The sequence below is a fragment of the Chionomys nivalis genome, chromosome 1, assembly GCF_950005125.1.
Source record: "Chionomys nivalis chromosome 1, mChiNiv1.1, whole genome shotgun sequence".
NCBI classification, from domain to species: Eukaryota; Metazoa; Chordata; class Mammalia; order Rodentia; family Cricetidae; genus Chionomys; species Chionomys nivalis.
The window spans coordinates 160,925,120-160,937,987 of record NC_080086.1 but is presented as its reverse complement, the minus strand read 5'-3'; the positions used below and the strand labels follow the sequence as shown (position 1 = coordinate 160,937,987).

The following is a 12,868-nucleotide window of genomic DNA, read 5'->3' as shown; positions in this document are numbered from 1 at the left end:
AAGTAAGTTGAGAAAGGATAATTAGGTTTTCTGATGCCTGCTTATAACCCCAGGATTTGAGAGGTGGAGGTGGGAGAATAAGGATTTCAAGGTCATCCTTAGCTATGTAGTGAGTTCAAGGCCAAGCTATGCTCCGGGAAACCCTGTCTCAAAAACAAATACATAGATATATAAAGTTCAGGAAGGGAAACTCACACAGATTTTAATAACTTGTTCATATCATCCAGCCAAAAAGTAACAAAAGTTCTATTGAAACCTGTGTAGAAGTGAATCCAGACTTGGCACTTAATCTCATGCCTCTATTTCCTCTTAACTAGTGAGGTTGTAAAGGTTACAGGATTTATACAGGGGTGTTTAATTCACACCAAGGATGCAGTGAGATGTAGCACAGGAGGTTACTTTTGAAGTGTTGCATTGTGGAACAGACGCTGTCTGAGAGAAACACGAATATGACTCTGTGTGTGTATGTGTGTGTGTGTGCGCGCGTGTGTGCGTGGTGTGTGTTCATGTGCACACACAATATTCTAGCTGCCTTCATTGATTAATCCTAAAGTAGTAGTGGTTTAATACAATAGAAGTTCATTAGTGCTCAAAATGGAGGTAAAACGGCCGCCTGGTCGCCCCCAGCCTGACTCCGGCCGTCGCCGCCGCCGCCGGGGGGAGGAGGGTCATGATCCAAAGGAACCAGAACAGTTGAGGAAACTGTTTATTGGTGGTCTGAGCTTTGAAACCACAGATGGTAGCTTAAGAGAACATTTTGAGAAATGGGGCACACTTACAGATTGTGTGGTAATGAGAGATCCCCAAACAAATCGTTCCAGGGGCTTTGGTTTTGTGACCTACTCTTGTGTTGAAGAGGTGGATGCTGCAATGTGTGCTCGGCCACACAAAGTTGATGGGCGTGTGGTGGAACCAAAGAGAGCCGTTTCTAGAGAGGATTCTGTAAAGCCTGGTGCCCATTTAACAGTGAAGAAAATCTTTGTTGGTGGTATTAAAGAGGATACAGAAGAGTACAACCTGAGAGACTACTTTGAAAAGTATGGCAAGATTGAAACCATAGAAGTTATGGAAGACAGGCAGAGTGGGAAAAAGAGAGGATTTGCTTTTGTGACTTTTGATGACCATGACACAGTTGATAAAATTGTTGTTCAGAAATACCACACTATTGATGGGCATAATTGTGAAGTGAAAAAGGCCCTTTCTAAACAAGAGATGCAGTCTGCTGGATCACAGAGAGGCCGTGGAGGTGGATCTGGCAATTTTATGGGTCGTGGAGGGAACTTTGGAGGTGGTGGAGGTAATATTGGTTGTGGTGGAAACTTTGGTGGAAGAGGAGGCTACGGTGGTGGAGGTGGTGGCAGCAGAGGTAGTTATGGAGGTGGTGATGGTGGATATAATGGATTTGGAGGTGATGGTGGCAACTATGGTGGTGGTCTTGGTTACAGCAGTAGAAGAGGCTATGGTGGTGGTGGACCAGGCTATGGAAACCAAGGTGGTGGATATGGTGGTGGTGGAGGAGGAGGATATGACGGTTACAATGAAGGAGGAAATTTTGGTGGAGGTAACTATGGTGGTGGGAACTATAATGACTTTGGAAATTATAGTGGACAACAGCAATCAAATTATGGACCCATGAAAGGGGGCAGTTTTGGTGGAAGAAGCTCAGGCAGTCCCCATGGTGGTGGCTATGGATCAGGTGGTGGAAGTGGTGGATATGGTAGCAGAAGGTTTTAAAAAAAACAACAGAAAAGGGCTACAGTTCTTAGCAGGAGAGAGAGCGAGGAGTTGTCAGGAAAGCTGCAGGTTACTTTGAGACAGTCGTCCTAAATGCATTAGAGGAACTGTAAAAATCTGCCACAGAAGGAGCGATGATCCATAGTCAGAAAAGTTACCGCAGCTTAAACAGGAGGCCCTTCCTGTTCAGGACTGCCAGAGCCACAGTTTGCAAAAAGTGCAGCTACTGATTAATGCAATGTAGTGTCAATTAGATGTACATTCCTGAGGTCTTTTATCTGTTGTAGCTTTGTCTTTCTTTTTCTTTTCATCACATCAGGTATATTGCCCTGTACATTGTGGTAGTGGTACCAGGAATAAAAAATTAAGGAATTTTTAACTTTTCAATATTTGTGTAGTTCAGTTTTTCTACATTTTAGTACAGAAATTTTAACAAAAATAACGCAGTTTTGAAGGTGTTTCCTTGTGAGTTAACAAGTAAAGAAGATCATTGTTAATTACTATTTTGTATGAATTTTGCTAAAGTTAACTGTAAAGAAACACCTACTGACTTGCAACTTAAGGGGAATCTATTCTCCCCATTTCCAAAACCATGATAAGTGGGCGCTGACATGTGGAGAGAATAGATATTTGTATGTTTGCAATGTGTGTTTTAGATAATTAGGATTGGGTAATAAAAAAATAGCATATTTGTGAATTTAATAGCATTAAGATTACTTTCAAATGAAAAAGATCTCAAAAGTTCCTATTTGGTTTTTGTGCATTTTCTTTCAAAATGTAATCATGATTTAGTATGTTAGATCTATTGAGTCCTAGCTGTGTTAAGAACATCTGCATTCCTCATTTACCTTGGTCACACTGAAAACTGCTGCCAATAGTTTGGGGTATAAAGTGCTTATACTGCCCTCTACTAAAGGGTGGTGAATGTATTTCATCTCCCAGTTCAACAGTTCTAATACAGGACCACTAAGTCTGCTGTGTCTGAGCAAACTGGTGGATACCTGGTTCATTATGCTTTCCAAGTTTTAAACCCCAAAGCACACGGATCTTGTCCCTTTCCTTGGTTTACTTTCCCCCTCACAAAATTTTTCAGAACGGAGGAATAAAAATCACTTGTTGAACCCCTAAGTGGCTGGCATGCTTTCCTGTTTATACCCTATACATTTTGCTGGATGATGAAGCCAAGGATAGTTAAGGTGTCATTGTCCATAACAAAGCAGCAGAAAATGTAGCACAGTTGCTTAGTGTGAGCCACCTTACTTCCCAAAGATCTTGAGTTTAAATTGAATAGTCCTGAATGCTTAAATCCCCAAAGAACACACAGTTATTCTTTGTACATATTTCATCCTAAAACATGTTGGTGTTTGTTCAGAGACCCTGGTTGAGAAGAGTTCTAGATACTAGGTCGTTTGAAAAATGTCTACTGTTGCGTCAGCTAGTGCTTAACTTCATCCAAGCCCTGAGTATGTGCTCTGCTGTTGCTTTCTTTGGCAGTTGGACATTGAATTCAAATTTTTCTTGGTTTTTGAAGTATAAGCAAAACAAGCAATAAAAAGGGAAATGGGGCGGGCTAGTGTAATATGCTCTCTTGTGCTCTAATTCTGTGCCTCTGTGCATTATTAATATTTGGATGCATGCAATGCTAGCATGGAACTTTAGTCTTCACAAATACTGCAGTTTTTCCAGAAAACACTCACAAACCAATAAATGTAACAGACAACAAAAAAAAAGAAAAAAGAAAAAAGAAAGAAGTTCATTAGTAGCTCCTGTAAAAACTTAAAAGGCACCTCAGCTCCTAGAAGCGCTTTTTGCTAGTCCTATTTCTAAGGTCACTCTGGGCATTAGAATCCTATTCAAAGGAGGAAGTGAGAATTGAAGATAACAGAAGGCGCTTTATTTATTTATTTTTTTGTCCTCGTGGCAAAATCCTTGGTAAAATCAAAATTAACTTACGCAAGAAAAGGTTTGTTTTGGCTTGCAGCTTGAGGGCACACTGAGAAGGCACGGTGATTGGAGTGTCGGGCATCTATCATGGCACCTACATTCAAGAGCCGAGATGAAGTCTGGTGCTCAGCTCACTTCTTCATTTTTATGCAGCCTTGGACTCCAGACCATGACACAGTATAGCCTGTTTTCAGGGTGGACACACTCACCTCAATTAACCCAATCTAGAAACTCCCTTTCAACATTTGGAGAGGTTTGTGTCCTAAGTGATTCTTGATCCTACCAAATTGATAAATCAGCATTACTCGTTGCAGAAGGCAACAAAACTCCAAAGTGACTTGTCACTTACCAGTACAGAACTACAAGTTGAAGACAATCTGCAAACAACCTGTTTTCCTCAGAGAGACCCAGGCGTTTCTCATAAGGCTTTGAGTCAACAAGATGAGGTGTACCTACATTATAGAAGGTACTCTAACAAAACCTGGATGGTTTAAATGTTAATCACATTGTTTATTTGTTTTTTAATGTCTTCAAAGCAAAATCTATAATATGGGGTATCATGCTTAGTCAAATTGACTCATAAAATGATCATACCAACCAATGTTAATATGACCATTACTTTTGTTACATATTTTGTAGGGTTATGAATCCTATATATCTCTGTTGGTTTTCTGGAATGATCTCTTTACTCTCTATAAATGCTCTGAATTCATTTCCATTTATCTTTTCTGATTCCAAGTTTATCAAAACTGCTCCCTATACACATTAAAGAACAGAGATGTACCTTTGAAGGGGGGAATGATCCAACAAAGAGCTATATCTGTATTTTTCATGTGGATCTGGTCTGGACCATTCCTTGGCTAATATCAGCTATGATGATCCTCTGGGAGATATTACTCAAGTAAACAAGAAAAGGATTTGGTGTAAAGAAAGTTAAAACATGGAAAAGTATTCATAAAGGAGGGTCACTGAGACTAGGGCAGTGGAGAATGAGAAAGTGTCACTCTTGAGACAGAGAAGCAAGTGTTTGGCTGAAACTACAGAGGGAAGAATTATTGGTGCCCAGCTTAAGAAGATGAAGAGATTAGCACAAGAATAAATAATCAGGGGAAAATTTTTAAAACTTCATCCACTGTGTACAAACAGCTAGACTTTAATTTCTCCACACTCACTAAAGCAGAATACATAGGTAAGTCTTAGACAGAAGACTTTCATATTCAGACCCCAGAGGATCATCCTAGCCTTTTGTCATTCAAGAGATTTTTTTTTTTTTTTGGTTCTTCGAGACAGGGTTTCTCTGTGGCTTTGGAGCCTGTCCTGGAACTAGCTCTGTCGACCAGGCTGGTCTCGAACTCACAGAGATCCGCCTGCCTCTGCCTCCCGAGTGCTGGGATTAAAGGCGTGCGCCACCATCGCCCGGCTCAAGAGATTTTTTTAAAAAAAAAAATCTCGTAACAATAAATTTTAGGTTAAATGACATCTTTGGGTCAATAAAGACAGTGGGGATATGTAAGGAATAGGGAGTCTCCTGCCGTTCCATGGGGGAGAAATGCATGTGCTGGGATGTCTCCGTGCTATAGTTTGGGTTCTGGTGCAGTGGAGGAAGACCTTGTTGTTATCTTCCTACATGCCTTCTACCATAAAACAAGTGTGGGAAATGACTGGGGATTTTAAGGCTGAAAGGTTGGATTGGGGGATGCAACTATGTAAATGACTTCTATATAATGAAAGCATCACTCTCACCTAGATATTTTGAGTATCTGGAAGACTTACTATCCCTCTTGAAGTACAGAAGGGTTTAACAATCACAAACATCACAATGTCATTGGGAACTACGGTTACACTTCTACAACATCCAGAGAGCTCAGCCCTTCCTTAGTTCTCTCAGCTATATCATTGGTAGTGGTTTCTGGATAACTGTATCTGATCATGTCAGAGCTCTAAGACATCTTCTTAGTGGCATCTCCTTTTGAATCACCTACAAAATCATCAAGTGAATGTGCTGAATAGCTGTTGCTTGGAACCTACCACACACTACGTCTGCTGGCTGTGAAGATCAAACCAGCAGTGACTTAAGGAACAGAACAGAGAATTCAATGAGACAGAAGAAAAACATGTCCGTAAGCCAAGAACAGGCCTTGGAAGATCTCTGACACTGAGAAAATAAGGAAGTTCAATCACAGATATTCTAACAGTTTAATTAATAATATTTATTCCATGGAAAAAAACAAACCTCCTCAACAAGGAAGGATCATGAGTACAGAGAATGCCAGCTTTTCTGCTTCCTCAATCTGAATATAAACTTGTGCTAAGCTCCAGTGGCCCTACTGTTCTGGTGTCCTGTTTCCTCCACCATGCACGGTTTCTCATTCATGTTCAAAGCCGCCACCCTCTTGGTCCTGGGCCTGCAGCTGGGGATCAACAAGGCTCAGAATGACATGTGAGTCAAACCCTTCTTTTTTTCTGCAGGAAAGCCATAGACAGAAATCTACTCCTGATCTGGAAACCTGTACTTCTGTAGATTTTTAGACTGCAGAGATCTCTAGCCTTAGAAGCTCTCATAGACCTCAGGGCGGGTTCCATCCACTTAGTAGGCTCAATCCATTCCCTTCACATTTCCTCTGGTTGTATGGGCTTGCCTGGGAAAGAAAACCTCTATTGACGTGAGTTTGCCGTCAGCAATTAGTCTCACTCTCTCTGATTCACTGTTGAGATTTTTACCCAGATTACCTTGCAAAGGTAAGAAGTCTGCACATTCTCAAACCAGCTTCAGATGTCTATGGCAGGGGTCACTGAGAAGAAGAGCTTTGTCACAGACCCATGGTCTCAGGTTGAACTAGCCAAACAGGTATCATAGATATTTTCTAAATTAAAACCAAAAGATAAACACTAGGACCTTTAGTAATACTCACACTAGGACCTGGAAGCCACCATACTGAGAATTCATGTTTGAAGAAAGCAGAGAAGTTGAAAGAGTAGAACGAAGTAAGAAATGAAGCCAGAGACTGTGGGGGGAAGGGAAGCAGCGTTACCAAATTAAACTAGAAACATCTACATTTGCAGCAGTCTAGGGTGTTGGCTTTCTGGATTATGACCCTTTGGATGCTCTGGGAAACTTGGTCAAGTGTCTTGTCCACATATTCCAATTTGGATGGCGTTTTTCCTGGGCCAGAGGGAAGCCCATGTTGAAATAAACCTTACACTTAAAGTGTCTAGGTCATTCACACTGGCCAGTAACTCTACTGTGTTTATTAACAAATACCTACCTTGTATGGAATCTCTAGACTCAGAAAAGAACTGGCATGGCTAATTGCTATAGCTAATCTAATCACCGTGCCAACACTAAACTCATTCACAAAATGGAAATTTTTAAGATGCCTGGTCTTCATGTATCTTTCCCAAAATCTGAATCCTAGAGCATTTGGTACAAGAAGGAAAATGTAATATATTTTGCCCTAGGAAAAAATGGAGCTATGAATAATACTGTGTAGGAATTCTTTTCTCCTCCACAGAACACCACGGACCTTAACCAAGTTTCTTTATAAAGAAGATACAATCTCCTTGGCCCCGAAAAGCCTTTGTTGACTAAAGAGGAACACTTAGTCCTTTACTTCATCTTAGGCTCTTTTTTCTAAGCTATGGTGTGTTCCCAATTACAATATGTGCAGATTTCCTGTAGACCTAAATAGATACACAGTCCTTGGCCCTCTCCGGGAATCATCAAGGAAGATATTCAAGGGAGATCTCTGAACTGCTCCGGTGCAGAGCTGTTTACATGATTCTGTGGGTGTGAAGTTCTCTCCTAAGAATGACTAGACTCGTTCATTCCATTCAGTATATAAGGAGCTGGCAAACTGTAGGGCCGTGCTTCTTAACCTTCCCAATGCTGCAGCTGTTTCTTATGGTTCCTCATGTGGTGGTGACTCCCCTAACCATAAAACTATCTTCATTGCTACTTCATAACTGTAACCTTGCTCCTGCTATGAATCATCATGTAAACACCTGGGGTGTCTGATGATCTTGGGTAACTCCTGTGAAAGGGGCCTTCCATCCCCCCAAAGGGGTCACAGCCCACAGGTTAAGAAGCACTGCTGTCGGTGGTAGGAAATGGCATGAGGCAGTAGGTAGTTTTCCACTTTAAAATGTGTTATTTGAAACTGGAAAAAGAAAGATGTTCCCTTTTGAACAATATGTCTGTTGCTTAATTAAACAAAGATAAATATTCAAACCAGCCTACATGCAAAAATTCCTGGGGATTCTGATGCTTAGCATTATATCTAAGCTATATAACTCCCTCCTTTGTTCTGTCCCCATGCCTCCTTCCAGCTTGGTGCTTTTACCATGTGCAGGTCTCTGATCTCTGTGCCCTGTTTTTGTCTTCCCAGAGAGGGTGGAAAGTCAATTTTATTTTATTTAGATGTTCCGAGATATGCAGAGGTAAATGAAGAGATCACTGTGAAACTTGGACTTGAAACACAATATAAGGAATGTTCAGTGGTAAGTAGATACCCGGGACAGTGACTCCAAGTCAAAATCTGACTCTTGAGTTATGAACGATTGACTTTACCTCTTGTGTTAATACTGCACGATAAACTTAATAAAAAAAAATCTTCATACGTGTTTTGTCACCCAAATCTCAGAACAAGGTGTAGAATTTTAGCAGATGATGATTGCCATTTTACAGATTAAGACGCCCTGGTCCAGAGGGTCTAGAAAGTAAAAGAATGAGAAAGAAAGAGATGGAAAGCTGGTAGAGTTTCCTCCAGGGTCATAAGCATGACTGGACTTCGATAAGGACTTGAGAACAGGGTTTTCATAAGAACATCCTGCAATCAAAGCCACAGGTTGAAACACAGGTAAAGAGAACAGGAAGGATCTGATTCTTCTTCTCCAAAAGCCCCCAAGCTGAGCCTGGTTTCCTCTTGCCCTTCCACTGCCTCCTGACCTGTCAAGATACTGAGCCGCTTCTTCTTTTTCTAGTGTGTTGTTTCTCAGAGAGCATTCCAAGTTTTGAAACTATAATAGTACTCATTACAAGGCAAAATCTTGCCATCTAGGGAGATGCCACATTTCCATATCAAACATATGCCCAGGGTGTACAGAAGGGGGTTCCCAGCTCTACATGCTGAACAACCTGAAGACAGAATACAGCATTTTACTACAGTTCCCTACAGCATGACTTTCTTAATTCAAGTGAGGTCCCAAGAATAGTGATCAAATAAGAAACAAAATAGTACTAGGAGAAGATGGTTTATGAAAATATAATCTAAAAATAGCCCTCGTCTTGATAAAAGAAAGATCCTTGGACATAGTGCAAACATATCCCACTGCTTTAGACTTTTTTTTTCCATTTACAAGACAAGAACATGAACTGTGCTTGCTAATGTGGGTGTAGGATGGAGCTTGATTCATAGTTTTGCAATTTGTGTTTTGTTAGTCATAACTACAGATGAGGTTGGGGAAAATGTTTATACAAGGTATACAAAAAGATCTCTGACAAAGACAGTTTCTGGTGATGACAAGCAATGAAAGCCTGTTTGCACCTTTTCAAAAAACAGTGCAGGCCGGGCAGTGGTGGCGCACGCCTTTAATCCCAGCACTCGGGAGGCAGAGGCAGGTGGATCTCTGTGAGTTCGAGGCCAGCCTGGTCTAGAAGAGCTAGTTCCAGGACAGGAACCAAGAAGCTACGGAGAAACCCTGTCTCGAAAATCCAAAAAAAAAAAAGTTCGAGACCAGCCTGGTCTACAAGAGCTAGTTCCAGGACAGGCTCCAAAACCACAGAGAAACGCTGTCTTGAAAAAACCAAAAAAAAAATAAAAATAAAAAAAAATAAAAAAAATAAAAAAAAAACCGCAATAATGGTGTTGAACTCAACGAAATGGCATGTGATATTATAGTGAACACGTTTCTGATTTTAAGATTCATGCTTCCACTAAGAAAGAGTGATCTAATTAAAAAAAAAAAAAAACACCCAAAGAGAAGAAGCAAAGGGTGTGAAAACTCTGTAAATAGTAAATTTTTCAACTACGATTTGTGTAAAAGGAATTTTTGCCAGTTTGTTTTGAGAAACCTCATAATTTTGCTCTGGCTAAACTCATTATGAGCTCAGTATAGACTGTTTTCATGATCCTCCTGCATCAGATTTCCAAATGTTGGGGTTATAGATAGAGATAATAGCCATCCTATCCTGCAATAAACAATTTTTTAATATTTTTTATGGGCATGAGTGTTTTCCTATGTACCATGTGTATGCCTGGTACCTGTGGAGGCCGAAAGAGGAAGTAGGGGTCCCTGAAACTGAGGTTTCACGTGGCTGTGAACTGTCATTTGGGTGCTTAGAACTGAACCTGGATCCTCTGCAAAAGCAGCAAATGCTCTTATTGTGGAACCATCTCTCCAGCCCATCAACTAACTTGTTTGTATTTAGAGTTTTCTGAGGTGGGGTGTGGGAGAGGCTCAACATATAACTATAAAGTATATTCATATGTTAAACCTTTTAGGAATATATTTCTTTTTGACTGAACATTGTAAATCCTCTTTTTATAGTAATTATATTGTTTTGTCACTAAATATTTAACAACTTTATTTTGGGGGTCATATTTACTTATTTTAGAATTAAAAGCAAACAGCATATACCTGCTATTATACACTAGAATGTAATGACCCAAAAATTCTTTAATGCTGGAGAGAACTTGAGGTGAACTATAGCCCCTTGGCATCTTTATGCAACAGACAAGTTCTCCTGATCTCAGGAAACCTATAATTTAGTCATCAGAAAACTTCTTCTAAGGGCAAAATGTACTCTTAATGACATGAGAAACTGCCATCTTAAATAATAATGATAAAATTACCTACTACAGTAATCTATGTGTCTATGTGTTTATTAATGAAGTACTCCCAAATCTAACACATATGAAATGCAGGTAAAGTTAAATTTGCTTTGTGAAGGCACTGTCTGTGATAGTTGTGACTGGCTCAGGTTAAAGAAGGAAGTACTGTGATGGCCGCTGACATCATACCACAGATGACGTGTAGCACATACACTGCACCCTGATTTGTTGTTGCACATAATTCTTAAAAATTCTAACTCATGAAGAGACCTTGTGAAAATATAATGAAAAGGAAACAAGGGCTTCTCTCGACACCAGAACAGGACTCTCTAAATACGGTTCTCAGACTGAATAGCATCCCAATGCTATTATTAGTGTTTGGGGGATTATCATTATTCAATATAGAGCTGCCAGATATCTGAGCAAACACCAGAGATGAGTATACAGCAGGTGTCCTCAGTCCCATGTATGTCACTACTCTGATAATGATCAAGGTAAAAAAGAAATGACTGCAGGCAGTATTTCAAGACAACTGAATCTGAAAATTGATATGACTTGACTTCTTTCTGTTTGTAGTAAAAAAATCACATATACTCCTAATTTACTATGTTGCATTGATGACTGTAATTTCAGGAGAAATACTAAGTCTCATTTAAAGGCATTTCCCCATCATTTTTCACACTTACCGAATTCTATTCACAAGTCCATCTGGGTAGACGGATCCTTAAGACAAAAGTCTTTATGTTAGACACCAGAAACAGGAGTTGATGTGTTACAGTTGTCTGAAGTCTTAAGCTGAAAGGCATTCTCAGGTTTAAAAAGCAAAGAAAATGGACCCAAAAATTGTTTGCTTATCTAATTGTGGCCAGATATGGGCAGAGGCAGTAACTTTTAAATTTACGGTTGGAATAAGTGGGGGCAATAGATTAATTCAATTGTTACAGAGTTAGAAGGGGCTGCCGATGGGCTTTGGCCATCCTTCTCACAAAGCCTTGTCCTGGCATGTACATTTAAACAGCTGGGCTGCCATTCCACTGGGTCACAGAGGAAAATGCTCACAAGTCCTTTCCTAGAACCCTAGCTGGTACCAAACGCGAGCCTTCCCCCAGGAGATAGTCACAGTGGGGTAAATCTTCTTGCCTGATGGATTCACTTACATCCTCCTGAATCTCGTGCTCAGACTTCTCAGGCATGAGTCTGAAGGTATGAGGAGGGAGAGCCTAGCAAATTTAGCCTGTGATGGTGAATATAATGTGTATGTACCACCAGTTGTTCTCAGCTACTTCTTCTCTTGTATTGCTGTCTTCTTCCCATTTTGTGGACTAACAACGGGCCATCTCTCCTGACCAGGTCAAAGCTTCCCTTGTAACTAATGTCCCAATGGAAGGTAGCTTCAACTATAAACAAACCCGCTGCCTCTGTAATGATCAACGAATAAACCTGTACTGGGACTTTCCAGTTAACGGTAAGTTGGAAGAACTACCTGCCAAGGGAGAAACATTAGAAACAAATAGGGCCACAGAACTTTCTGATGGAAAAATAGAAAGTCGAGGTGGTGGGTGGAAAGGAAGTCCATGAGGGCAATTCCTGGGTTCTAAAGCTGTAGAAAGCATGGGGTGAGAAAATTAAATAGGGTATTGGTTTGCAAGTGATTTGGGGAAATTGAATCCCAGGGGTCAGTTACCTGGTACTAGCAGGAAAAAAGCAGGACCCTAACGTGTCTGACGGAAGCTCTTTGTCTTTATCTCTTCCAGAAACTCTCAATTTTGCAGTAGTGGTTGAAGTTGTTAAGGACAAGGGTATCTGCCCTAACGACGATGCAATGGTGCCCATCAAAGGAGACCTGTATTATAGTTATCGTAGTGTGTATGTGTACTAATGGAAGCCTCTTATGTGTCTTTCAAAACCAATTCAATTTTTTTAAATTAAAATTGACTGGAATATCCATGATAATCTGTTAAGTAAAATTCTTGTAAGCTGCTCTGTGTATTATTGCATCTTGACTCCAAAACCCATCCTCAAAGTCAGCAAAGTACCCCAAATTTCTTACATTCATCTTTTAAAGAACCACTGTTGAGATTTTCATGAGTTCTACTATGCGGTGACAGAAAAAAAAAAAAGGAAAGAAGGGCAGGAGCTTGACCTCGGTGTGTAATGTGCTTGCCATACAGGTGTGAGGATCTGACTTTGGATCCCATGAATCCACACAAGGCCAGAAATGGTGGCACACATATGTGACCCCAGTGCTTCCACAGTGAGATGGAAGGCAGAGATGAAAGTCTCCCCAGAAGCTTTTGAACAAGCTAGCTGGGTGTTTGCAGTGGTGAACAGCTGCAGATGTTCTTTTAAGCTGGGTGGAA

The 12,868-nt window shown here is 40.5% G+C and overlaps 2 protein-coding genes across 3 annotated transcripts; both read left to right on the top strand.

Annotated features, from left to right (window-relative positions):
- Positions 1-594: 594 nt before the first annotated feature.
- On the top strand, positions 595-1,910 carry LOC130880526 (heterogeneous nuclear ribonucleoprotein A3-like). 2 transcript variants are annotated; one of them, XM_057779613.1, is made up of 2 exons: positions 595-1,414; positions 1,562-1,910. In XM_057779613.1, exons 1-2 carry the CDS (start codon positions 595-597, stop codon positions 1,732-1,734), a joined length of 993 nt encoding a protein of 330 aa, XP_057635596.1. In that variant the 3' UTR covers positions 1,735-1,910. The 2 variants fall into 2 exon arrangements, with proteins under 2 accessions (XP_057635596.1, XP_057635587.1); XM_057779604.1 differs by having other exon boundaries at positions 595-1,910.
- Positions 1,911-6,032: 4,122 nt separating this feature from the next.
- Positions 6,033-12,387, top strand: LOC130888110 (prolactin-inducible protein homolog). Its single transcript, XM_057791014.1, has 4 exons — positions 6,033-6,118; positions 8,064-8,175; positions 11,859-11,973; positions 12,263-12,387. The coding sequence occupies exons 1-4, from the start codon at positions 6,033-6,035 to the stop codon at positions 12,385-12,387; spliced, it is 438 nt and encodes a 145-aa protein (XP_057646997.1).
- The last annotated feature ends 481 nt before the right edge of the window (positions 12,388-12,868 follow it).

What these genes read in the sequence shown, in the direction of transcription:
- LOC130888110 (XM_057791014.1), top strand. Translation starts at nt 6,033, where the DNA reads ATGCACGGTTTCTCATTCATGTTCAAAGCCGCCACCCTCTTGGTCCTG. An exon ending in AATATAAGGAATGTTCAGTG is followed by an intron (nt 8,176 to 11,858) that starts GTAAGTAGATAC and finishes TCTCCTGACCAG; the next exon opens with GTCAAAGCTTCCCTTGTAAC. An exon ending in CTGGGACTTTCCAGTTAACG is followed by an intron (nt 11,974 to 12,262) that starts GTAAGTTGGAAG and finishes TATCTCTTCCAG; the next exon opens with AAACTCTCAATTTTGCAGTA.
- LOC130880526 (XM_057779604.1), top strand. Translation starts at nt 595, where the DNA reads ATGGAGGTAAAACGGCCGCCTGGTCGCCCCCAGCCTGACTCCGGCCGT.